Raw genomic sequence first — 24229 nt, 5'->3', positions numbered from 1 at the left:
CCATAACTCAAGACACTCAGGAACTGATAGAACTCTCTAAGAGATGAACAAAAATAACGATATGAGATTCAAACTGAATTGAGTGGGCGAACCCTTTAATGACCGTACTGTAAGGACAGCTTGAGACCGCAGACATAATCAAGGGACGAGTCGTTCCACAGCTGAACACGCAGAAATCATCCTGCTCCTAACCCTAACCCTAACCCTTAACCCTAACCCTTTACCCTAACCCTAACCCTTAACCCTAACCCTAACCCAGCTGAACACGCAGAAATGACAGACAAGAATGTCTCAGGTTCACACAGCAAACACACCGTACACAGACAGACCAATCACACCGTACACAGACAGACCAATCACACCGTACACAGACAGACCAATCACACAGTACACAGACAGACCAATCACACCGTACACACAGACCAATCACACAGTACACAGACAGACCAATCACACCGTACACAGACAGACCAATCACACCGTACACAGACAGACCAATCACACCGTACACACAGACCAATCACACAGTACACAGACAGACCAATCACACAGACAGACCAATCACACAGTACACAGACAGACCAATCACACCGTACACAGACAGACCAATCACACAGTACACAGACAGACCAATCACACAGACAGACCAATCACACAGACAGACCAATCACACAGACAGACCAATCAGACCGCAACCCTTTAGGTGCTACATGAGTCCACAGAGACACGTCGTCCACACAGGGCATTTAAGGACCCCACACTGGTGCAGAAGCCCACACTCTGAAACAGGGTTTCCACACAGGAGCAGGTGGTCTGGAGAACATACGGGTGTCCAACGGTGTCCAACAGGATCCTGTCTCTCTCTCACAGCACGTCACTGAGCCGGCTCCCTGCTGGAGTCCATGGCCACCGAGCTGGTCTGGATCTCCTCCTCCTGCTCCTGCGGCTCCAGGCTGGTCTGGATCTCCTCCTCCTGCTCCTGCGGCTCCAGGCTGGTCTGGATCTCCTGCGGCTCCAGGCTGGTCTGGATCTCCTCCTCCTGCTCCTGCGGCTCCAGGCTGGTCTGGATCTCCTCCTCCTGCTCCTGCGGCTCCAGGCTGGTCTGGATCTCCTGCGGCTCCAGGCTGGTCTGGATCTCCTCCTCCTGCTCCTGCGGCTCCAGGCTGGTCTGGATCTCCTCCTCCTGCTCCTGTGGCTCCAGGCTGGTCTGGATCTCCTGCTCCTGCTCCTGTGGCTCCAGGCTGGTCTGGATCTCCTGCTCCTGCTCCTGCGGCTCCAGGCTGGTCTGGATCTCCTGCTCCTGCGGCTCCAGGCTGGTCTGGATCTCCTGCTCCTGCGGCTCCAGGCTGGTCTGGATCTCCTCCTCCTGCTCCTGCGGCTCCAGGCTGGTCTGGATCTCCTGCTCCTGCGGCTCCAGGCTGGTCTGGATCTCCTGCGGCTCCAGGCTGGCTGATATGGAGATGCTGCTCTTGTGGAGCTGCACGGCCAGCCGTACCCAGTCTCCCGCCCGCACCTCCAACGGCTGCTGGAGCACCACGGCCGCCTGCTTCCAGTGGGAGTCCTGGATGAAGGTGCTGACACTCACCTCCCTGTCCAGGTGGAGCTGGTACCAGAAGGGGACGGCCGTCACCCTGCCCGCAGAGGAGGCCTGGACCTGGGGACAGCAAGACAGAGACAACAGTGGAAGAGGAGGTCTGGACCCAGAGACAGAACAGAGGAAGAGGAGGTCTGGACCCAGAGACAGAACAGAGGAAGAGGAGGTCTGGACCTGGGGACAGAACAGAGGAAGAGGAGGTCTGGACCCGGGGACAGAACAGAGGAAGAGGAGGTCTGGACCTGGGGACAGAACAGAGGAAGAGGAGGTCTGGACCTGGGGACAGAACAGAGGAAGAGGAGGTCTGGACCCGGGGACAGAACAGAGGAAGAGGAGGTCTGGACCCAGAGACAGAACAGAGGAAGAGGAGGTCTGGACCTGGGGACAGAACAGAGGAAGAGGAGGTCTGGACCTGGGGACAGAACAGAGGAAGAGGAGGTCTGGACCCGGGGACAGAACAGAGGAAGAGGAGGTCTGGACCCAGAGACAGAACAGAGGAAGAGGAGGTCTGGACCTGGGGACAGAACAGAGGAAGAGGAGGTCTGGACCTGGGGACAGAACAGAGGAAGAGGAGGTCTGGACCTGGGGACAGAACAGAGGAAGAGGAGGTCTGGACCTGGGGACAGAACAGAGGAAGAGGAGGTCTGGACCTGGGGACAGAACAGAGGAAGAGGAGGTCTGGACCTGGGGACAGAACAGAGGAAGAGGAGGTCTGGACCTGGGGACAGAACAGAGGAAGAGGAGGTCTGGACCTGGGGACAGAACAGAGGAAGAGGAGGTCTGGACCTGGGGACAGAACAGAGGAAGAGGAGGTCTGGACCTGGGGACAGAACAGAGGAAGAGGAGGTCTGGACCCAGAGACAGAACAGAGGAGGTACTAATGGTCAAGGTATAGAAGGTCTAGCTGTGAGGAGTGACCATGATACTAGGCTCTGTGCTTTGAGCAGATGACATACCGGTCCATAAGTATTTGGATTTCATCATTTTGGCCCAGTGCACCACCACAATGGATTTAAAACAAAACAAGATGTGCTTTAAGTGCAGACTTTCAGCTTTAATTTGAGTGTATTTATATCCAAATCAGATGAATGGTGCAGGAATTACAAAGAATTGTACTGTATATGTTTTTTTGTTTTTTTTTAAGTAATTGGACAAGTGGCTGCTTGGCTGTTCCATGGCCAAGTGTGTGTTACTCCCTCGTTGTTTCATTTACAAGGAGCAGATAAAAGGTCTAGAGTTCATTTCAAGTGTGGTACTTGCATTTGGAATCTGTTGCTGTCAACTCTCAATATGAAATCCAAAGAGCTGTCTCTATCAGTGAAGCAAGCTATTGTTAGGCTGAAAAAGCAAATCAAACCCATCAGAAAGATAGCAAAAACATTTGGTGTGCCCAAATCAACTGTTTGGTACATTCTTAAAACAAAATATCGCACTGGTGAGCTCAGCAACACCAAAAGACCTGGAAAACCAGAGAAAACAACTGTGGTGGAGGACAGAAGAATGATTTCAGATCAAAATACTCAACTTGTACCAGAATGATGGGAAGAGAAGAGTATGGAGAAGGGAAGGAACTGCTCATGATCCCAAGCACCACCTCACCAGTGAAGCATGATGGTGCTAGTGTAATGGTTTGGGTATGTTATGGCGTGGCCCTTGTATTTATCGATGATATGAATGCTGACAAAAGCAGCAGGACGAATTCTGAAGTGTTTTGGGTAATAATATCTGTTCATATTCAGCCAAATGCTTCAGAACTCATTGGACGACACTTCACAGTGCAGATGGACAATGACCTGAAGCATTCTGCGAAAGCAACCAAAGTTGCAAACCAGAGTTTTTTAAGGCAAATAAGTGGAATGTTCTGCAATAGCCAAGTCAATCACCTGAACTGAATCTAAATGAACATGCATTGCACTTGCTGAAGACAAAACTGAAGGGAAACCGCCCAAAGAACAAGCAGGAAGTGAAGACAGTTGCAGTAGAGGCCTGGCAGAGCATCACCAGGGACCAAACCCAACGCCTGGTGATGTCTGTGGGCTCCAGACTTCAGGCTGTCATTGACTGCAAAGGATTTGCAACCAAATATTAAAAGTGACAATTTGATTTATGATTATGTTAGTTTGTCCAATTACTTTTGGTCTCTTATAAAGGGTTAGTACCACATATAAAATCTGTTGTAATTCTTACACTGTTCACTGGATTTGGATGTAAATACCCTCAATTTAAAGCTGAAAGTCTGCACTTAGAGCACATATTGAATGTTTCATTTCAAATCTATTGTGGTGGTGTACGGAGCCAAAATGATGAAATTGTGTCAATGTCCAAATATTTATGGGCCAAACTGCTAATTGAATGCACAGTAGAGATGAATGATCTGACTATCCAGGTCTGTTTTCCAGTGGGATGATGGGTGATTTGTGCTGGTGAATGTGTTTTCCAGTGGGATGATGGGTGAATTGTGCTGGTGAATGTGTTTTCCAGTGGGATAATGGGTGATTTGTGCTGGTGAATGTGTTTTCCAGTGGGATGATGGGTGATTTGTGCTGGTGAATGTGTTTTCCAGTGGGATGATGGGTGATTTGTGCTGGTGAATGTGTTTTCCAGTGGGATGATGGGTGATTTGTGCTGGTGAATGTGTTTTCCAGTGGGATGATGGGTGATTTGTGCTGGTGAATGTGTTTTCCAGTGGGATGATGGGTGATTTGTGCTGGTGAATGTGTTTTCCAGTGGGATGATGGGTGAATTGTGCTGGTGAATGTGTTTTCCAGTGGGATGATGGGTGATTTGTGATGGTGAATGTGTTTTCCAGTGGGATGATGGGTGATTTGTGCTGGTGAATGTGTTTTCCAGTGGGATGATGGGTGATTTGTGCTGGTGAATGTGTTTTCCAGTGGGATGATGGGTGATTTGTGCTGGTGAATGTGTTTTCCAGTGGGATGATGGGTGATTTGTGCTGGTGAATGTGTTTTCCAGTGGGATGATGGGTGAATTGTGCTGGTGAATGTGTTTTCCAGTGGGATGATGGGTGATTTGTGCTGGTGAATGTGTTTTCCAGTGGGATGATGGGTGAATTGTGCTGGTGAATGTGTTTTCCAGTGGGATGATGGGGGATTTGTGCTGGTGAATGTGTTTTCCAGTGGGATGATGGGTGAATTGTGCTGGTGAATGTGTTTTCCAGTGGGATGATGGGTGATTTGTGCTGGTGAATGTGTTTTCCAGTGGGATGATGGGTGATTTGTGCTGGTGAATGTGTTTTCCAGTGGGATGATGGGTGAATTGTGCTGGTGAATGTGTTTTCCAGTGGGATGATGGGTGAATTGTGCTGGTGAATGTGTTTTCCAGTGGGATGATGGGGGATTTGTGCTGGTGAATGTGTTTTCCAGTGGGATGATGGGTGAATTGTGCTGGTGAATGTGTTTTCCAGTGGGATGATGGGTGAATTGTGCTGGTGAATGTGTTTTCCAGTGGGATGATGGGTGATTTGTGCTGGTGAATGTGTTTTCCAGTGGGATGATGGGTGATTTGTGCTGGTGAATGTGTTTTCCAGTGGGATGATTAGGGCTGTAGGATTGTATCGATACAACGATGCATCGCGGTACGTAGTCTCGCGATACTGTATCGATCTTTCAGCCCGGAGTATCGATACAGCCGGGCGCTGTAAAAATTAAAAAAATAAAAATAAATATATATATATTTTTTCTTTTTTGATTTAAATATTTAAATCCAGTTTAAAAAGCATATTCTACTATATTAAGTTAAAAAAGCATACATATAAATAATTTTGAAAAAACATAAATACTACAATGTTGACAGTTTAAAAAGCATGGATATCAAGTGTAAAATATTTATTAGCTAGCTCTCTGTCCAGTCATTGAGTTTGAGTTATCTATATAGTGCATTTGAGCCATTCAGTTTTCAGTCTTGAACACTTAAAATCTTTCAGTAAAGGATGTGTGTATCGCAATACGTATCGTATCGTATCGTATTGTATCGTGACCTCTGTATCGTGATACGTATCGAATCGTGACCTGTGTATCGTGATGCGTATCGTATCGCGAAATCCAAGATGATATACAGCCCTAGGGATGATGGGATGATGGGTGATTTGTGCTGGTGAATGTGTTTTCCAGTGGGATGATGGGTGAATTGTGCTGGTGAATGTGTTTTCCAGTGGGATGATGGGTGATTTGTGCTGGTGAATGTGTTTTCCAGTGGGATGATGGGTGATTTGTGCTGGTGAATGTGTTTTCCAGTGGGATGATGGGTGAATTGTGCTGGTGAATGTGTTTTCCAGTGGGATGATGGGTGAATTGTGCTGGTGAATGTGTTTTCCAGTGGGATGATGGGTGAATTGTGCTGGTGAATGTGTTTTCCAGTGGGATGATGGGTGATTTGTGCTGGTGAATGGGTGACGTGGTTCTGCTGACCTTCACGTCTCTGTTGGTGTAGTTGGAGTTGGTGTTCATCAGGTCCAGGACGAAGAGCTCCACAGACTGGCTGAGGTGTCGGCACACCAGGGTGGACAAGTCCAGAAACACGTGGACGGGCACCTGGACAGAGACATTTCAGACAGACTTAAGTGGATTCTCATAGGTAATGACAAAGTGAAAAATACATTTTTACAAATTATTCAGAAGACAGATTTAACAGATGACACTGTTTCACAGTTGCTTTTTATCAGAGGGATAAAGGACAACGCTCTGTCTCCATATAGTGGGCAAACAAAATCAGGCACCTGTAGGATCTAGCCTAATAACACTCCAATACAATATGGATTTTGAAACACGGACACAGCTTGCTACTAAACACCTCAAGCCCTGCTCTCTGAGTACATACATGGAGTAAATATTTAAGTCCAAGTGCTCAGTCCAGGTCCTAGTCAGGGACAGGACTGAAGAGCATCTGTTCTTCTATAATAAAAAATAAATAATAATACACTTTATTTGTGTTGCACCTTTCATACAAGTAAATGCAGCTCAAAGTGCTTTACAACAGATAGTCCGTTTTTCACTGCCATAGTTTTCGCGTTTGGAAATACATGGAAGTGAATGAGCCATAGTTAGCCGTCAGCTGCATTCACTTCTGTGTATTTCCAAACACAAAAACAACAGCAGTGAAAAACAATCAGTCTGGTAATGATGAGTTTGTAACCCCCATAGTGTATTCAGACTGTTATTTTGACTATTTCGGTTCTTGAAGTGGTGTTTTTACAGTGAACTTTTAACATTGAAGTCAACGGGCACTTCCACATCCACACCCCCAATTACGTCAGACTGACCAATATGGCAGCTGAAGTGAATAAAGCGAATGGACCAGCCTCCATGTTCTGTGACTGGGTTAACTAGCTAGCTAGCACTAATGAACCAAATTTTGACAAGCTAAATACGAGATAGTCAAGAACTGTGACAAAGTTCACATCTAGCTACACAACTAGCCACAAGACACGTGTAGTTTCCCAATAATTTATGATGAAAACCTCACAGTATTGGATGCCCAAATTAGCCTGCGAGTCAGTCAGTCAGTTAGTTAGTTAGTTAGTTAGCTAGGCTAGTGGGAACATTCTGGAAAGACTGTCAGAAAATATAGCTACATGTTTGGTGCCTAAAATCACCTTATAAAATGATGTCAAGCCACAATATCGTTAGCTGAACCAAGCAAACCAGTAAATAGCTAAGTTGTTGTCCAAAGCTTCACATCGATTTTAGGTGATTAGGCGAGAAAGTTTCCATTCGTCAGGTTCAAGGCTCGAGGGTAGAAGGTGTCTCAACTTCAAGCGGACCTCACATAGCAGATGAGATCAATGTTCCGATTAGCCCATAGAAATGCCACCGAATTACTAAAACTACACTATCCAATAAGGTTGATGCCAGCCTAACACCGGCGGGAAGGACAATCTCATAGCAAAGACGGATAATGCGCAATCGCAGTCATTCTCCCCTCACTCACTCAGCGGACCCCCCGCTGTGTGTGTGTGTGTGTGTGTTAGGAGGTGTGTGTGGAGCGCTCACGGTGAACTGGTTGATGTAGGGAGCGATGTTGAAGCCCAGCGTGGGCTCCTGGCCCTGGACAGCGCTCTCCAGCAGCAGTGTGTCAGACTCCACCAGCAGCCCGTAAACCACCACCCTCTCTGGGAAGACCTGCCCCCCAGCCTCCAAAAGACACCTGCAGCAGCACCAAGACAAACACACAATCATTCACAATATAATAATACAATCATATTATTAAATAAATAGAACTGCATTTAGGACACATGTAAGAGAAGAAATATGTGGCACTAATTTTCTATCATTTGCATAAGTTGCAGGAGCTTCAATAATATAATTCCATCACAACTACATTTCCCAGCATGCTTTGCTGAAGAGCTCCTCTTCCCTACCTGGCCAGGGAGGCTTTCTCCATCAGCTTCTGCCTGATGAGGCCACAGGTCTCCACACAGTCCAGGATGATGGCGCTCCACAGCTTCTCCCTGGAGGGCCTCTGCAGCACGGCCTGGTCGTCCTCCACGTGGTTCAGCCAGAACTCCAGGGCCCGCTCCGGGATGCCGTTGGCCCGCGCCAGCCTCCCCAGGACCTCCTGGTGCTGCCGCTTCTCCACCGAGCTGAAGCCCTTCACACGGCCGTGGGCGGCCGCCATCAGCGGGAGCAGAGAGAAGCCCTCGGACACGTCCAGGACATAAAAGGGGTCGGAGAGGTCGTCCGAGTCGCCAGGTTCGACCTCTGACCCCTGGCTTTGGCGAGCGGCCTTTAGGTTGGATATGAGTTTGGCTAGCGCCAGGCGGAAACTCTGGTGGTAGTGCTGGTTGTTGAGGAGGGCCATCTCAGAGCTCTCCAGCAGACAGGAGTCTCTGGACTGACGCTGGTCCGTCTGGAGGCTGGCCAGCGCGCTGCACAGTTCTGCCTCTGTGTTGGGGTTCGGACCCGAGCTGCACAGTTCTGCCTCTGTGTTGGGGTTCGGACCCGAGCTGCACAGTTCTGCCTCTGTGTTGGGGTTCGGACCCGAGCTGCACAGTTCTGCCTCTGTGTTGGGGTTGGTGTTGGTGTTTGGGTTGGGGCTTGAACCGGAGCGAGGCAAGTCCATACACTCGTCCAGACGGAACTCACGCCCGTCTCTCGCCACGGCAACGCTGCAGAGTCTGAGGTAAGCGTCGCTGCAGGAGATCTCGATGACGAGCTCGTCCCCAGGCTTCAGAGTGACGCCTGGGAAGGAACCAGAGGACAGTTCTTTAGGGTGGCAGTGTACAGACCAACACATTTTGTAGATACTGAGTATTTATTTGGGGTGACACCTGTGGTTTAAAGGAGTAGTTTGGTATTTAGCATCACAAGCCCTGTTATAAGGTTATTTACAATCATATACAACGGTCCATATAAAAATGTTGACGCATTTCGCACTCCTGAGATATCAGATCTCGGTGTTAGAGACAATAGTAAATGGTAAATGGACTGCACTTATATAGCGCTTTTCCACCTTAGCGGCACTCAAAGCGCTTTACAATGGCCTCTCATTCACCCATTCACACACACATTCACACACCAATGGCGGTAGCTGCCATGCAAGTTGCTAACCTGCTCATTGGGAGCAATTTGGGGTTAGGTGTCTTGCTCAAGGACACTTCGACATGTGGACAGTTGGAGCAGGGATTCGAACCACTGACCCTTCGATCACTGAACGACTGCTCTACCAACTGAGCTACAGCCGCTAGAAACCCATCAGCTAACCGTATAAAAACACTCTTAAAGGACCTCAGGGAGGGGTTCTTTATTCGGCCACACGTGACACACACGGCACAGCACATTAATGTCCCATAAGAATGTGATGACCCCTACAGCGTGTCGGAGGGGATCCCGGTGCACGTCAGCTCCAGCCGGGAGACGGACGTTGCTGATCAAGGGTGGAGGCGACGCCTCCCTCAACGCTGCCCTTCCCCCCCAGTTAGCGTCGCCGTGACACTAGACCCTGCACCAAGGACGAGGCACGTTGATGCCCACAGAGAACAACTTCGCTTGGACTAGAGGAAGCACACAGACCGTGGCCTGGTCGCTGGTAAAAGGGTCCAGGCCATTTGACAAACACGATGCCAAATCATTTAAGCCATTTCAATTGGCATGGCAGGGAGATTCCAGATCAAACCTATCAGGGAAACACAAACCTCATTGGCTGTTTTTGGTTACATTTGAAAGTTGAGAGATGGTGACATTCCCCAACATGTACTGCCCCCTTTTGACGGAATTACATGAAGATACCATGGTCTCAATGGGCTTCCCCTGGCTCAATAAAGCTTAAATTGTAGAATAATTTTATTCTACATTAACACTGTGTGGTTTTCGAGAGGGCTCTTTGCACATATAAAAGTAAGTTAGTCTACTTGTCTGGATAGGTTCTACTTACCAACTGACTCTCAATTGTTTGATATTTTAAAATCTCAATTTAGTATCTTGAATTTAGTATTTTGAATCTTGCCTTTTACACAAACGAGGCATCCCAAGGAATCTATTCTTGGGATGGCCTTGTTATAGCCTTGTCACTTTCTGTGGTATGCCTGTACATATCTGTGTGTTTGCTTTTCTTAAATTTTCTATCTATTATGATTTGTATTCTAGTCTCGATGGTGCTTCTTTGATGCCCTTTTACTATGGCTGTTGTAACAGTGCGATTTCCCTACCTCCCTACCTACCTACCTATCTCCCCCTCCCTCCCTCCCTCCCTCCCTACCTACCTACCTACCTACCTCCCTACCTCCCTATCTCCCTACCTACCTACCTACCTACCTATCTCCCTCCCTCCCTACCTCCCTCCCTCCCTCCCTGCCTACCTACCTACCTACCTACCTACCTACCTACCTTCCTACCTACCTCCCTCCCTCCCTCCCTCCCTCCCTACCTACCTATCTACCTACCTCCCTCCCTACCTACCTACCTATCTATCTCCCTCCTTCCCTCCCTCCCTCCCTACCTAACTACCTAACTACCTACCTACCTACCTACCTACCTACCTTTCTACCTACCTACCTACCTCCCTACCTACCTACCTATCTCCCTCCCTACCTACCTACCTCCCTCCCTCCCTCCCTACCTATCTCCCTACCTACCTACCTACCTACCTATCTCCCTCTCTACCTACCTACCTACCTCCCTCCCTCCCTCCCTCCCTCCCTACCTACCTATCTCCCTCCCTCCCTCCCTCCCTCCCTCCCTCCCTCCCTCCCTCCCTCCCTCCCTACCTACCTACCTATCTCCCTATCTCCCTACCTACCTACCTACCCACCTACCTCCCTACCTCCCTACCTACCTACCTACCTACCTACCTACCTACCTACCTACCTACCTACCTACCTACCTACCTCCCTACCTACCTACCTACCCACCTACCTACCTACCTCCCTACCTCCCTCCCTCCCTCCCTCCCTACCTACCTACCTACCTACCTACCCACCTACCTACCTCCCTACCTCCCTCCCTCCCTCCCTACCTACCTACCTACCTCCCTATCTCCCTCCCTCCCTCTCTCCCTCCCTACCTACCTACCTACCTATCTCCCTATCTCCCTACCTCCCTACCTACCTACCTACCTATCTCCCTATCTCCCTACCTCCCTACCTACCTACCTACCTCCCTCCCTACCTACCTACCTATCTCCCTCCCTCCCTCCCTCCCTCCCTCCCTCCCTCTCTACTTCCCTACCTATCTCCCTACCCATCTATCTCCCTCCCTCCCTCCCTCCCTCTCTACTTCCCTACCTATCTCCCTACCTCCCTACCTACCTCCCTCCCTACCTACCTACCTATCTCCCTACCTCCCTACCTACCTCCCTCCCTACCTACCTACCTATCTCCCTATCTCCCTATCTCCCTCCCTCCCTCTCTACTTCCCTACCTATCTCCCTACCCATCTATCTCCCTCCCTCCCTACCTGATGGTGCGGTGGTGTAGTGTGTGTAGCCTGTCAGTGTCTTACTGTGGGGGGTCTGTACGGGGTAGATGGCCTGCTCCCAGCAGGTGTCTTACTGTGGGGGGTCTGTACGGGGTAGATGGCCTGCTCCCAGCAGGTCAGTGTCTTACTGTGGGGGGTCTGTACGGGGTAGATGGCCTGCTCCCAGCAGGTCAGTGTCTTACTGTGGGGGGTCTGTACGGGGTAGATGGCCTGCTCCCAGCAGGTGTCCTCCTGCGGCCCAGGGTTAACCCTAACCCTAACCCTAACCCTAACCCTGTCCGTGTCTTACTGTGGGGGGTCTGTACGGGGTAGATGGCCTGCTCCCAGCAGGTGTCCTCCTGAGGCCCAGGGTTAACCCTAACCCTAACCCTAACCCTAACCCTGTCAGTGTCTTACTGTGGGGGGTCTGTACGGGGTAGATGGCCTGCTCCCAGCAGGTCAGTGTCTTACTGTGGGGGGTCTGTACGGGGTAGATGGCCTGCTCCCAGCAGGTCAGTGTCTTACTGTGGGGGGTCTGTACGGGGTAGATGGCCTGCTCCCAGCAGGTCAGTGTCTTACTGTGGGGGGTCTGTACGGGGTAGATGGCCTGCTCCCAGCAGGTCAGTGTCTTACTGTGGGGGGTCTGTACGGGGTAGATGGCCTGCTCCCAGCAGGTGTCCTCCTGAGGCCCAGTGGACAGGCTGCTCTCCTGGTCCAGGTGCAGCTGGAACCACACGACCAGCGCATCCAGCAGACCCTCCTGGGTGACGGGCAGACGGACCTGCTGCACCTCCCTGGAGCTCAGGCCCTCCAGCTCCTGGAGGTAGCAGTTAGCAGCAGTGCTGTTAGCATCGAGGCAACACCACACAGGGCTAAAGAGCAGTGCTGTTAGAAACAAGGCTAAAAAAATAAATTAAAATAAAATAAAAGAGCAGCTTTCAAACTGACATTGTTCACTTGTAGTATTTTCCCCAGTTTAAAACCCCTGTTTAAATGCACACCTTACTATTAAGTAGACACAACTCATTGGACATCCAGTTACTATGGTCACGATGTAAAACAAAAACACTGAGTTGAATTCCGGTTGTATGATATATTATAGGAGCAGGGTGGGCGGAGCCTGCAGGGTGGGCGGAGCCTGCAAGGGTGGGCGGAGCCTGCAGGGTGGGCGGAGCCTGCAAGCCTTCTGACCTGTAGGCTGTTGAAGTCTATGTCCAGGGCTCTGAAGCGCTCAGTGAGGGAGGTGTTCTGACCTGTAGGCTGTTGAAGTCTATGTCCAGGGCTCTGAAGCGCTCAGTGAGGGAGGTGTACTGACCTGTAGGCTGTTGAAGTCTATGTCCAGGGCTCTGAAGGGCTCAGTGAGGGAGGTGTAGCCCCCAGGCAGCCTGCTCAGCCTCTCGGTGGTGTAGGGCTCGGTGGAGTCGTCAGAGTCCGGCCCGCCGCAGTTCACCGGGCTGTGGAGCTCCCCGGCCGACGCCATGGCCACGCCCCCCACCTCCGACACACACAGCCTGCGGGCAGGGGGCAGAGCCAGAAGATCACCACATAGTTCAACAGAACTGCAGTACTGAGAGAAGTATGTAAACAATGAAAAATTAATAACAGTTAACAAAGTTGTTAATGCATATCACTCATCCAGCATCAATACATCAATCCAATCCTCCTGCACCTTTCTCTCAGGTGCTTCCTAACAGAGCATGTTGGGTGGCAGTGTTGGGTTGTTTACCTGTGGTGCCTCCACCCCAGAGCTGTCAATGTTGGGTTGTTTATCTGTAGAGTGTGTTGGCTGTCAGTGTTGTGTTGTTTACCAGTAGAGTTGTTTACCTGTCAGTGCTGGGTTGTTTACCAGTACCTGTCAGTGCTGGGTTGTTTACCAGTAGAGTTGTTTATCTGTCAGTGCTGGGTTGTTTACCAGTAGAGTTGTTTATCTGTCAGTGCTGGGTTGTTTACCAGTAGAGCTGTTTATCTGTCAGTGCTGGGTTGTTTACCAGTAGAGTTGTTTATCTGTCAGTGCTGGGTTGTTTACCAGTAGAGTTGTTTATCTGTCAGTGCTGGGTTGTTTACCAGTAGAGTTGTTTATCTGTCAGTGCTGGGTTGTTTACCAGTAGAGTTGTTTATCTGTCAGTGCTGGGTTGTTTACCTGTGGTGCCGGCGGATCTCCAGACACTGCACCGCCATGCCGAACACCGTGGCCCCAGCAGGGATGACCCGGCCCGTCTGGGAGGGGCCAACAGACGGGTCCTGGGAGGGGCCAACAGACGGGTCCTGGGAGGGGCCAACAGACGGGTCCTGGGAACCCTGTACATCGTTCATCACACATGTAATACGAACACACATTCACCTCAGTTTTACTATTTGTTCCAGTTGTTCCAGGTGGCACTGTGTACTGAAACCTTAAAATGGTTCTGGATTCATCTTTAAAACCAGTAAAGAGGAGAGGAACACAGGATTGGACTGGATTAAAGGATTTTTATATAAATTGATTGTTGCTGGAATTGTCTGTGTGAGAGAAAAACTGCAGCAGCCTCTTGTAAGGACTACTATGAACTGTATTGATTAAGGACTACTATGAACTATATTGATTAAGGACTACTATGAACTGTATTGATTAAGGACTACTATGAACTGTATTGATTAAGGACTACTATGAACTGTATTGATTAAGGACTACTATGAACTGTATTGATTAAGGACTACTATGAACTGTATTGATTAAGGACTACTATGAACTGTATTGATTGTTCAGATAATGACATTACCTGGTGTCTATACCAGAAAAAAAGCATTGTAAATTTGCACAAAAGGGCTAAGGCATTTTTCATTGTATTTAAATGACCAATGGGCAGCCACTCGAAATGGATGCCTCAAAATGGCTGCCTGGTGCTGTGGTTACCTGTGGAGGGAGGAGCAGGTGTTTCCATGCGTGGATAAGGCTCTCGATGATTCCCTCTCCAAACAGTCCAGCGTCTACCGTCTCTGTCACCACCAGCGATACCCTAATGCAAACAAACACCACCACCACCATCAACGTCGGGAGGCTTCTGCTACTGGAGCCAGAGGACAACATGGAGGGTGCTAGATGAAGCCAGCGTACCTTCTGGGGATGTCCTTGGGCACCTCCATGTCCAGGGACTTCATATGGAGGATGTGGATCCTGCCGTCCATGCCGTTGGCAGACAGCACCTGGCAGGCCAGCTCGTACATGGTCCTGGACAGCTCACAGGCATATACCTCAGCAGCGCCCGCCTTCTGGGCACACATGCTGAGCGGGGGAGGAGCAGCGAGGGTTAGGGGAGGAGCAGCGAGGGCCGGGGGAGGAGCAGCGAGGGTTAGGGGAGGAGCAGCGAGGGTTAGGGGAGGAGCAGCGAGGGTTAGGGGAGGAGCAGCGAGGGTTAGGGGAGGAGCAGCGAGGGTTAGGGGAGGAGCAGCGAGGGTTAGGGGAGGAGCAGCGAGGGTTAGGGGAGGAGCAGCGAGGGTTAGGGTTACACGCCTGACATGTGGTAGGAAGTCTCGTCCTGAGGACGCTTTATTTCTGCTTATTTTCCTGTGGTTTAACTAAAACCGGGGTATTCTGTATCTGTGCGATCAACCACGGGGTGGAAAAATATGAGAGAAAAACAAACAGCGAGCTACGGTTACACAAGCGTTACGGTTACACAAACTCTCACTAGCTGCGACCTCATCCAGTATGGTCATGTACAGCCGGACTCGACGGACAGAGCGAGCTGTAGAGCTGCTAGCCCCAGCTAATAAGAAGAGCGGGAGAGATGAGTTTAAGGTCAAAATGGGAAAATTATTAGCATAAAGTGCTAACTTTACAACGCTACAGATCACGCAGTTTAACAAAACGACTTGTCCTTATCACCCTTTATGGAGTAAATATACAAGAATACACGTGAGTTGGGCCCAATCCCAATACTCCCCCTTAGCCCTAGCCCCTAGTTCTGGAGCGCCCTCGACTGGGTAGTGGCCCTTCAGAGCGGAGCCACAAGGGATAGGAGTGGAAATCTTTACCTAAGAAATGGGACACCACTCGCTACGTCTTCAATCAGAATTGTATTAGTTGCCTGATTTTATGTGGAGTCATTGGGATGTTACAGTATGATTACTATTATTATAGTGACACATCTGACCAAATTTCAGGACAGAACGACAGATTAATCAATTGTACAGCCAGGAAGCATGTTTACACATCGGCTGTTAACGTTAGTCCTGCCCATAAAAATGCACTGATATCAGATGAGCAGGGAAGTGCAGAAAAATGCTGCTGGACTTCATACATGTGACATGGAATCAACTGTCACTCAAAAATCGTTGTTTACACAAAGTTCTATTGATTAGATTAGATTCAACATTGCACCATAGCCTACTGGAACAGCAAAATGCTGTGAAGTTAGGCTAACAACAAAATGCAGTTGATATCGTGAATAGTGTTTTTTTTCTGAAAGTTCTGTCATAACGATCCAATGACATGTTCCTTTGCATCTACATTTAACTAAGGTATTCCAAGGATTTTAGCATTTTTTAATGATTATTTGCGAAGAATTGGGCTTCGTTCCCATGTTTTTTCACGGCACCGGCAGCTCTCTTTCATATCACTGCCTCAGTTCGCAAAGTATAGTGTGAGTTTTCATCTACCCCTCGGTTCCAAGTCAGCATCTAAAAACCCTTGTTTTGGAGGGCTGTTTGAACGTCCCCTAGCCCTCGATATGCCCCCTAGCCCTCGAAGCTAAAAGGAATGGGACACACTACCCTACGTGTGAATGCGCAAAACGTAGGGGTATGGCCTAGAGCTAAGGGGGGGTATTGGGATTGGGCCTTGGTGACTGAATCGTTCATGAGAAGATTTGTTTTAAAGTGCTATATCAGCATTAGCATTACCCAATTTGCCAAAATGGTGCCATTCCCTTGTTTATTAGTACAACATGGTAGTAGGCTACCCATGCCAAGTCAGTTTCAAGTCCCTAGATTATTGTTGTTTTAAGTTATAAGCACTTTAACATTGTATTCAAATTTTTTATGCCAATTTCTCTGCCATCTTGGATGGGATATCTTATCTTATAACACCTTATAGGGAGACATGCACCATACATGTAGATGTGAAATTTCAGACCAATCGGACTTAGAGTTTATGAGGAGTTAGCTTTTAAAGGTTTTGCCAAATTTTCAACCTGCAGAAAAATCCACCATGGCGGACCTTATGAGTTCTTGCGGCAAATTTGTTCCCCATGAGGAAAGACATAAGTATACCAAGTTTAATACATTTTCGTCAAACAGTATGGAAATGCCAGCATTTTCAAATGTGCATTTTGAATCGGTTACCATAGCGCCACCTATGAACGAATCATGGTAATTCTTTCTGGCATAGCTACTCAAGGTCTCTAGTTGCAGCATTTACATTTAGAGCATTTTTGATTGAAGACATTCGGAGTAATCCAGGAAAAGCTTTGTGGACCGACCGACCAACAAGCCGACCAACAGAGCGAGATATAGAGCTGCTGGTCCCAGCTAATAAAAATCCTGTCATACAGTAGCTCCTAACCCTAGAATAGAATGATTAGATTGATTCTAGTAGATTCTCCAGCAGTCGTCTTATGCCGGGCTCACACTACAGGATTTTCAAAGGTGAAATCCGGTCTGGAACATTGGTCGGTACTGATGTTGGCCCAGATGATCTTGTAATGTGAGGGGTTTACAGATCCAATCTTAAACCTCACGATCGGCTCACAGACCCATCGGGGCGGCCGCGATAATATCAAACATTATTATTCACATTGACATTAACATTGACATTAACATTGATTATTACGTCACTACTTTACAAGCGAGAGAGAGGTTTGTTGCTCCCTCGGGCACGATAATATCCTGTAGTGTGTGATGAGCCGTTATTTTCAAATCTTGTAGTGTGTGCATGTTTGAGATTCCAGAGAAGAACATCTCTTAAGATTCTCCTTATGTGCGTGATGCAACCCGTCTTCCAAATCGGTTAGGATTTTGAATATCCTGTAGTGTGAGCCCGGCATTACCCTAGTATTCCGGTGCCGGTGCCGATGTCCAGCACGGTGCTGCAGCCTCCGTCCACGGCATTCCGGATGGCCTGCTGGTACTGCTGGTTCCTGCGCCGGTCGTTGAGCATGAGGAAGTGCCAGCGCTCCACCAGCCAGTTGGCCACGCGGTAGAAGTTCTCCCGGGCCTCGGGGAAGTCCGGACGCAGCTTCAGGGCCTTGTGGAAGTGACTGGCCGCCTCGTCCCTGAACCCCATCCTGGAAAGAACACAACAACAATCACAACAACAACAATCACAACAGTCTGTTCCAGCACACAGTCCAGGCTGGTATACTGAAGCCATATTCCCATGTACATGGCCTGGCCTAGCACAGTCTGGCTCCATGTACATGGCCTGGCCTAGCACAGTCTGGCTCCATGTACATGGCCTGGCCTAGCACAGTCTGGGTCCATGTACATGGGCTGGCCTAGCACAGTCTGGGTCCATGTACATGGCCTGGCCTAGCACAGTCTGGCTCCATGTACATGGGCTGGTCTAGCACAGTCTGGGTCCATGTACATGGGCTGGTCTAGCACAGTCTGGGTCCATGTACATGGGCTGGCCTAGCACAGTCTGGCTCCATGTACATGGGCTGGCCTAGCACAGTCTGGGTCCATGTACATGGGCTGGCCTAGCACAGTCTGGGTCCATGTACATGGCCTGGCCTAGCACAGTCTGGGTCCATGTACATGGCCTGGCCTAGCACAGTCTGGGTCCATGTACATGGCCTGGCCTAGCACAGTCTGGGTCCATGTACATGGGCTGGCCTAGCACAGTCTGGGTCCATGTACATGGCCTGGCCTAGCACAGTCTGGGTCCATGTACATGGGCTGGCCTAGCACAGTCTGGGTCCATGTACATGGGCTGGCCTAGCACAGTCTGGGTCCATGTACATGGGCTGGCCTAGCACAGTCTGGGTCCAAATGTCCTGTAGCTGCTAGCTAATGTAACCACTGTTTAGTCTATGTCTTCTGATGTTAGTAACTAGCGAGGCTATTAGCGAGGCTATGTGTTGTGGACTTAATGACATTGCATTCAAGTTACTTCACATTTTTCCCATTTAGACTAACGTTATGCATTTTCAGCAATGCTTTTAAGATTTATTTTCAGCTGTTCAGCATTCACATGGATGTTCTGCAGGAAATGTTTTTTTGTTTTGTTTGTTCATATTTATTTACCAAAGTTATGTGCACTTGTTTCAGCTCAGTGTAGAGATATGCATCGATACTACGCATTGCTGAACACATCTATTACGACACTGGTGACACCAAGTAGCCGTATGCCCACACCGTGACAACACTAGTAGTTTCAGGGGGCAGGTGCTCACCTATGCTAACAGCATGGAGCCGTCCTGGACCTAGAGGGTACTTGAACGCATCCTGGACCTAGAGGGTACCTGAACCTGCCCTGGACCTAGAGGGTACCTGAACACGCCCTGGGCCTAGAGGGTCCTGAACCTGCCCTGGACCTAGAGGGTACCTGAACACGCCCTGGGCCTAGAGGGTCCTGAACACGCCCTGGGCCTAGAGGGTACTTGAACGCATCCTGGACCTAGAGGGTACCTGAACACATCCTGGACCTAGAGGGTACCTGAACACATCCTGGACCTAGAGGGTACCTGAACACGCCCTGGGCCTAGAGGGTACCTGAACACGCCCTGGACCTAGAGGGTACAGTAACCCATCCTGGACCTAGAGGGTACCTGAACACATCCTGGACCTAGAGGGTACCTGAACACATCCTGGACCTAGAGGGTACTTGAACGCATCCTGGACCTAGAGGGTACCTGAACGCATCCTGGACCTAGAGGGTACCTGAACACGCCCTGGACCTAGAGGGTACCTGAACACGCCCTGGACCTAGAGGGTACCTGAACACGTCTTGGACCTAGAGGGTACCTGAACACATCCTGGACCTAGAGGGTACCTGAACACGCCCTGGACCTAGAGGGTACCTGAACACATCCTGGACCTAGAGGGTACCTGTACCTGCCCTGGACCTAGAGGGTACCTGAACACGTCTTGGACCTAGAGGGTACCTGAACACATCCTGGACCTAGAGGGTACCTGAACACGCCCTGGACCTAGAGGGTACCTGAACACATCCTGGACCTAGAGGGTACCTGAACACGTCTTGGACCTAGAGGGTCCTGAACACATCCTGGACCTAGAGGGTACCTGAACACGCCCTGGACCTAGAGGGTACCTGAACACATCCTGGACCTAGAGGGTCCTGAACACGCCCTGGACCTAGAGGGTACCTGAACACATCCTGGACCTAGAGGGTCCTGAACACGCCCTGGACCTAGAGGGTACCTGAACCTGCCCTGGACCTAGAGGGTACCTGAACACGCCCTGGGCCTAGAGGGTACCTGAACACATCCTGGACCTAGAGGGTCCTGAACACGCCCTGGACCTAGAGGGTACATGAACACGTCTTGGACCTAGATGGTACCTGAACACGCCCTGGGCCTAGAGGGTCCTGAACACGCCCTGGACCTAGAGGTTACATGAACACGTCTTGGACCTAGAGGGTACCTGAACCTGCCCTGGACCTAGAGGGTACCTGAACACGCCCTGGGCCTAGAGGGTACCTGAACACGCCCTGGACCTAGAGGGTACCTGGACACGCCCTGGACCTAGAGGGTACCTGAACACATCCTGGACCTAGAGGGTACCTGAACACATCCTGGACCTAGAGGGTACCTGAACACGCCCTGGATCTAGAGGGTACCTGAACACGTCTTGGACCTAGAGGGTACCTGAACACGTCTTGGACCTAGAGGGTACCTGAACACGCCCTGGACCTAGAGGGTACCTGAACACGCCCTGGATCTAGAGGGTACCTGAACACGTCTTGGACCTAGAGGGTACCTGAACACGTCTTGGACCTAGAGGGTACCTGAACACGTCTTGGACCCAGAGGGGACCTGAACACGCCCTGTACCTAGAGGGTACCTGAACACGCCCTGGATGTAGAGGATACCTGAACAGGTGCTCTCCCATGCTGTTGATGATGACCTCGTCCCTGGGGAAGAGCTCCAGCGCCTGCTCATAGCAGTCAAACAGGTCCTGGACGCGGCCCAGAGAGTCCAGCTCATCGGCCCATTTGAAGAGGGTGAAGCGGAAGGACTCCTGCCACACCAGACAAAGGAAGACAATTACAATTGATCTACCGCTACCATATCAAATGACAGATAGGGGATAAAGCCAACAGATGCAGTCTGAGGTAAATCTTCACTGAGCAGATTCCTATACATCGTGAAAGGACATCAATGGTTCAGGGGCTCGGCATGAGGTCTCACAGGCGAGGTCGCCCACTTTGATTACATCCTGCGACCGTAGTTCTGTATCTTCCTAAGATACTCAATTATCAGGGCAGGCGTGTCATTTTTACACAGTATTTTATATAATAAATTACACAAATATTTATTATAATATTAAATGTGCTATATCAAATAAACTTGACTTGAGGTAGACTCACGAGTCAGTCTCTAAATGCTGCGCTCAAGTAGAGTGAAGACATTTGTCCAAGTTTCTTTTCTAAAAGTTGGTGGAAACAATTTGAGATTAAAATCCTGCATTGCAGAACCAATCTAGCGTCTTTAAGGCGGTTCATTATAATGGAGCTGTGAATGTTTTATTTTGATTCTTCACTCCAGTTTGTTTGGAGGACATCATTTCTGTTAAAGCGGATCTTTCACCCTATCGGAGATGTAGGCAGTGGTTCTGATTGGTAGCGTCAGTTTTATACACTGTTCTAGCTAAGGTTTTCAATGGAGATGTCTCCAGACTTTTGGAGGCAGACATCTCGAAAGTCTGGCATCTATGGAGTGGGGGGGACGTGTTAATCAAAATACACATTTCAAATCATGCCCACACTTGAAATGTAATGACTTTGTGACAAACTCAGGAAGAAATGATGGGACTGTTGATTGTTACCCACCCTGGCGAAGTCCTTGAGCACAGGGGCCAGGTTGAGGACCAGGAGGTAGTGGACGAAGGCAGTCCCATAGTCCTGGTTGAACAGGCACTCCTGGGCACTCTCCAGGGACCGGGACACCAGCTCGTTCCTGGCCGGGTCCTCTCTGGGCGTCCGGCGGTGCCGTCTGCCGCGCTTTGGCCTGGTGTTGGCGTTGGGCATCGCTGACGCACGCACACACACACAGAGAGGAAGACAATTTATACAGATCATGCTGTGAGATATTAAAACAATTCATCTGATTATTAGTAAATGTTTGATTAAGAATAAACAAATTAACAATGGATTAAGATGGTGATGATAGCATCAGTGTATGCGTTTAGGATGTTTTTGATATCAGCAACAAGTGTGATGATGGCAAAGATCAAACAGACTGTATATTCAGTCAGCTAGGTAGCTACCTGTTACAGTTACATTCAGTCAGCTAGGTAGCTACCTGTTACAGTTACATTCAGTCAGCTAGGTAGCTACCTGTTACAGTTACATTCAGTCAGCTAGGTAGCTACCTGTTACAGTTACATTCAGTCAGCTAGGTAACTACCTGTTACAGTTACATTCAGTCAGCTAGGTAGCTACCTGTTACAGTTACATTCAGTCAGCTAGGTAGCTACCTGTTACAGTTACATTCAGTCAGCTAGGTAACTACCTGTTACAGTTACATTCAGTCAGCTAGGTAACTACCTGTTACAGTTACATTCAGTTAGCTAGGTAACTAGTAATATGTTCATTCACTCAGCTAGGTAACTAGTAATATGTTCATTCACTCAGCTAGGTAACTAGTAATATGTTCATTCAGTCAGCTAGGTAACTAGTAATATGTTCATTCACTCAGCTAGGTAACTAGTAATATGTTCATTCAGTCAGCTAGGTAACTAGTAATATGTTCATTCACTCAGCTAGGTAACTAGTAATATGTTCATTCACTCAGCTAGGTAACTAGTAATATGTTCATTCACTCAGCTAGGTAACTAGTAATATGTTCATTCACTCAGCTAGGTAACTAGTAATATGTTCATTCACTCAGCTAGGTAACTAGTAATATGTTCATTCACTCAGCTAGGTAACTAGTAATATGTTCATTCAGTCAGCTAGGTAACTAGTAATATGTTCATTCACTCAGCTAGGTAACTAGTAATATGTTCATTCACTCAGCTAGGTAACTAGTAATATGTTCATTCACTCAGCTAGGTAACTAGTAATATGTTCATTCACTCAGCTAGGTAACTAGTAATATGTTCATTCAGTCAGCTAGGTAACTAGTAATATGTTCATTCACTCAGCTAGGTAACTAGTAATATGTTCATTCACTCAGCTAGGTAACTAGTAATATGTTCATTCACTCAGCTAGGTAACTAGTAATATGTTCATTCAGTCAGCTAGGTAACTAGTAATATGTTCATTCACTCAGCTAGGTAACTAGTAATATGTTCATTCAGTCAGCTAGGTAACTAGTAATATGTTCATTCAGTCAGCTAGGTAACTAGTAATATGTTCATTCACTCAGCTAGGTTAGTAATATGTTCATTCAGTCAGCTAGGTAACTAGTAATATGTTCATTCACTCAGCTAGGTAACTAGTAATATGTTCATTCAGTCAGCTAGGTAACTAGTAATATGTTCATTCACTCAGCTAGGTAACTAGTAATATGTTCTAGTATATATATATATATAATTCACTCAGCTGGTACCTGTAACAGTGCTCGCTCCTGTACTGGCACGTTACTGCATCATTTCATCCGTGTAGATTACTTTTAGATTACTTGATTAGCTATCGACATGTCAAATATATGCGAAAAAATAAAATGTTTGCAAATGTGCTCGTGAATGTAGCCAAGCTGCTCGGTACCGGAGAACAGCTAGAGAGAGAGAGAGAGATAGATAGAGAGACTCAACGACCAGTCAGACGCTTGGCTTCTGTGGTTGAAACGCCATCTCCAGCAGAATATAATATATAATATATATCAGGATATTTAATTATATGCATCCGTGATATGATATGATAGTAAAGTGTTGAAGCATCTGCAGCTCTCTGAGCAGCTCGCCTCATGAGGACACGCACTTCCGGTAGCGCGCTTTCTAAGACTTTCAAAATAAAGGACACAAATAATAATTTCCTTTTTTTCAGTGACGTAAAATTAACACTATATCCAGTAGCTTACGACAAATTCCATTATGAAACATATGAATTAAATTCTCAACTTCAACAAATCATAATTAAAATGAATCCAAATAATGCAGATTGTCAGCTTCAGAGAGACTGGGATGAGGAATCATAGGGAAGTTATGGTTACAGCTGCTCCGCTGCACTGGATCGGGCCCGGGCATTTGGAGGAGGGAGAGGAATTATTTGTAAATGTAAAAATCTTAAAAATCATGTGTCTGAAATCCAAACAGTGCAATGCCTGAGTATGCATTAGCATGTTTATTCTGCATCATCTGGGGCTGGAACTCACAAGGATAAATGTCACAGCTAGATATTTACACTAGGAATCCTGCATGAACATATCAGCAGGCCTACATACTGGGATGGGAATGAGCTGTGGGACTCTGGACTGAGCATGAACATATCAGCAGGCCTACATACTTGGATGGGAATGAGCTGTGGGACTCTGGACTGAGCATGAACATATCAGCAGGCCTACATACTGGGATGGGAATGAGCTGTGGGACTCTGGACTGAGCATGGATTCACTGATTTGAC

General features: G+C 48.4%; 1 protein-coding gene across 1 annotated transcript; it reads right to left on the bottom strand.

The window, feature by feature from the left end:
- Positions 1-264: 264 nt before the first annotated feature.
- Positions 265-23535, bottom strand: prmt9 (protein arginine methyltransferase 9). The gene is made up of 13 exons (XM_084462246.1): positions 23217-23535; positions 21494-21693; positions 20534-20682; positions 17529-17765; positions 14597-14764; positions 14396-14498; positions 13643-13800; positions 12818-13013; positions 12136-12319; positions 7971-8790; positions 7603-7756; positions 6022-6144; positions 265-1654 (listed from the first exon to the last, which is right to left on the bottom strand). The coding sequence occupies exons 2-13, from the start codon at positions 21689-21691 to the stop codon at positions 875-877; spliced, it is 3270 nt and encodes a 1089-aa protein (XP_084318372.1). The 5' UTR covers positions 21692-21693; positions 23217-23535; the 3' UTR covers positions 265-874.
- Positions 23536-24229: the final 694 nt, after the last annotated feature.

This window comes from Borostomias antarcticus (genome assembly GCF_949987555.1).
Source record: "Borostomias antarcticus genome assembly, contig: scaffold_102, whole genome shotgun sequence".
NCBI classification, from domain to species: domain Eukaryota; kingdom Metazoa; phylum Chordata; class Actinopteri; order Stomiiformes; family Stomiidae; genus Borostomias; species Borostomias antarcticus.
The sequence above is the reverse complement of the archived record's forward strand: the minus strand, read 5'-3'. Positions and strand labels throughout refer to the sequence as shown.

Coding starts and splice junctions, on each gene's coding strand:
- prmt9 (XM_084462246.1), bottom strand. CDS start 21,691: ATGCCCAACGCCAACACCAGGCCAAAGCGCGGCAGACGGCACCGCCGG. Junction 14,499..14,596: donor CCCAAGGACATCCCCAGAAG/GTACGCTGGCTT, acceptor TGTTTGCATTAG/GGTATCGCTGGTGGTGACAG. Junction 7,757..7,970: donor GAGAAAGCCTCCCTGGCCAG/GTAGGGAAGAGG, acceptor GTGCTGCTGCAG/GTGTCTTTTGGAGGCTGGGG.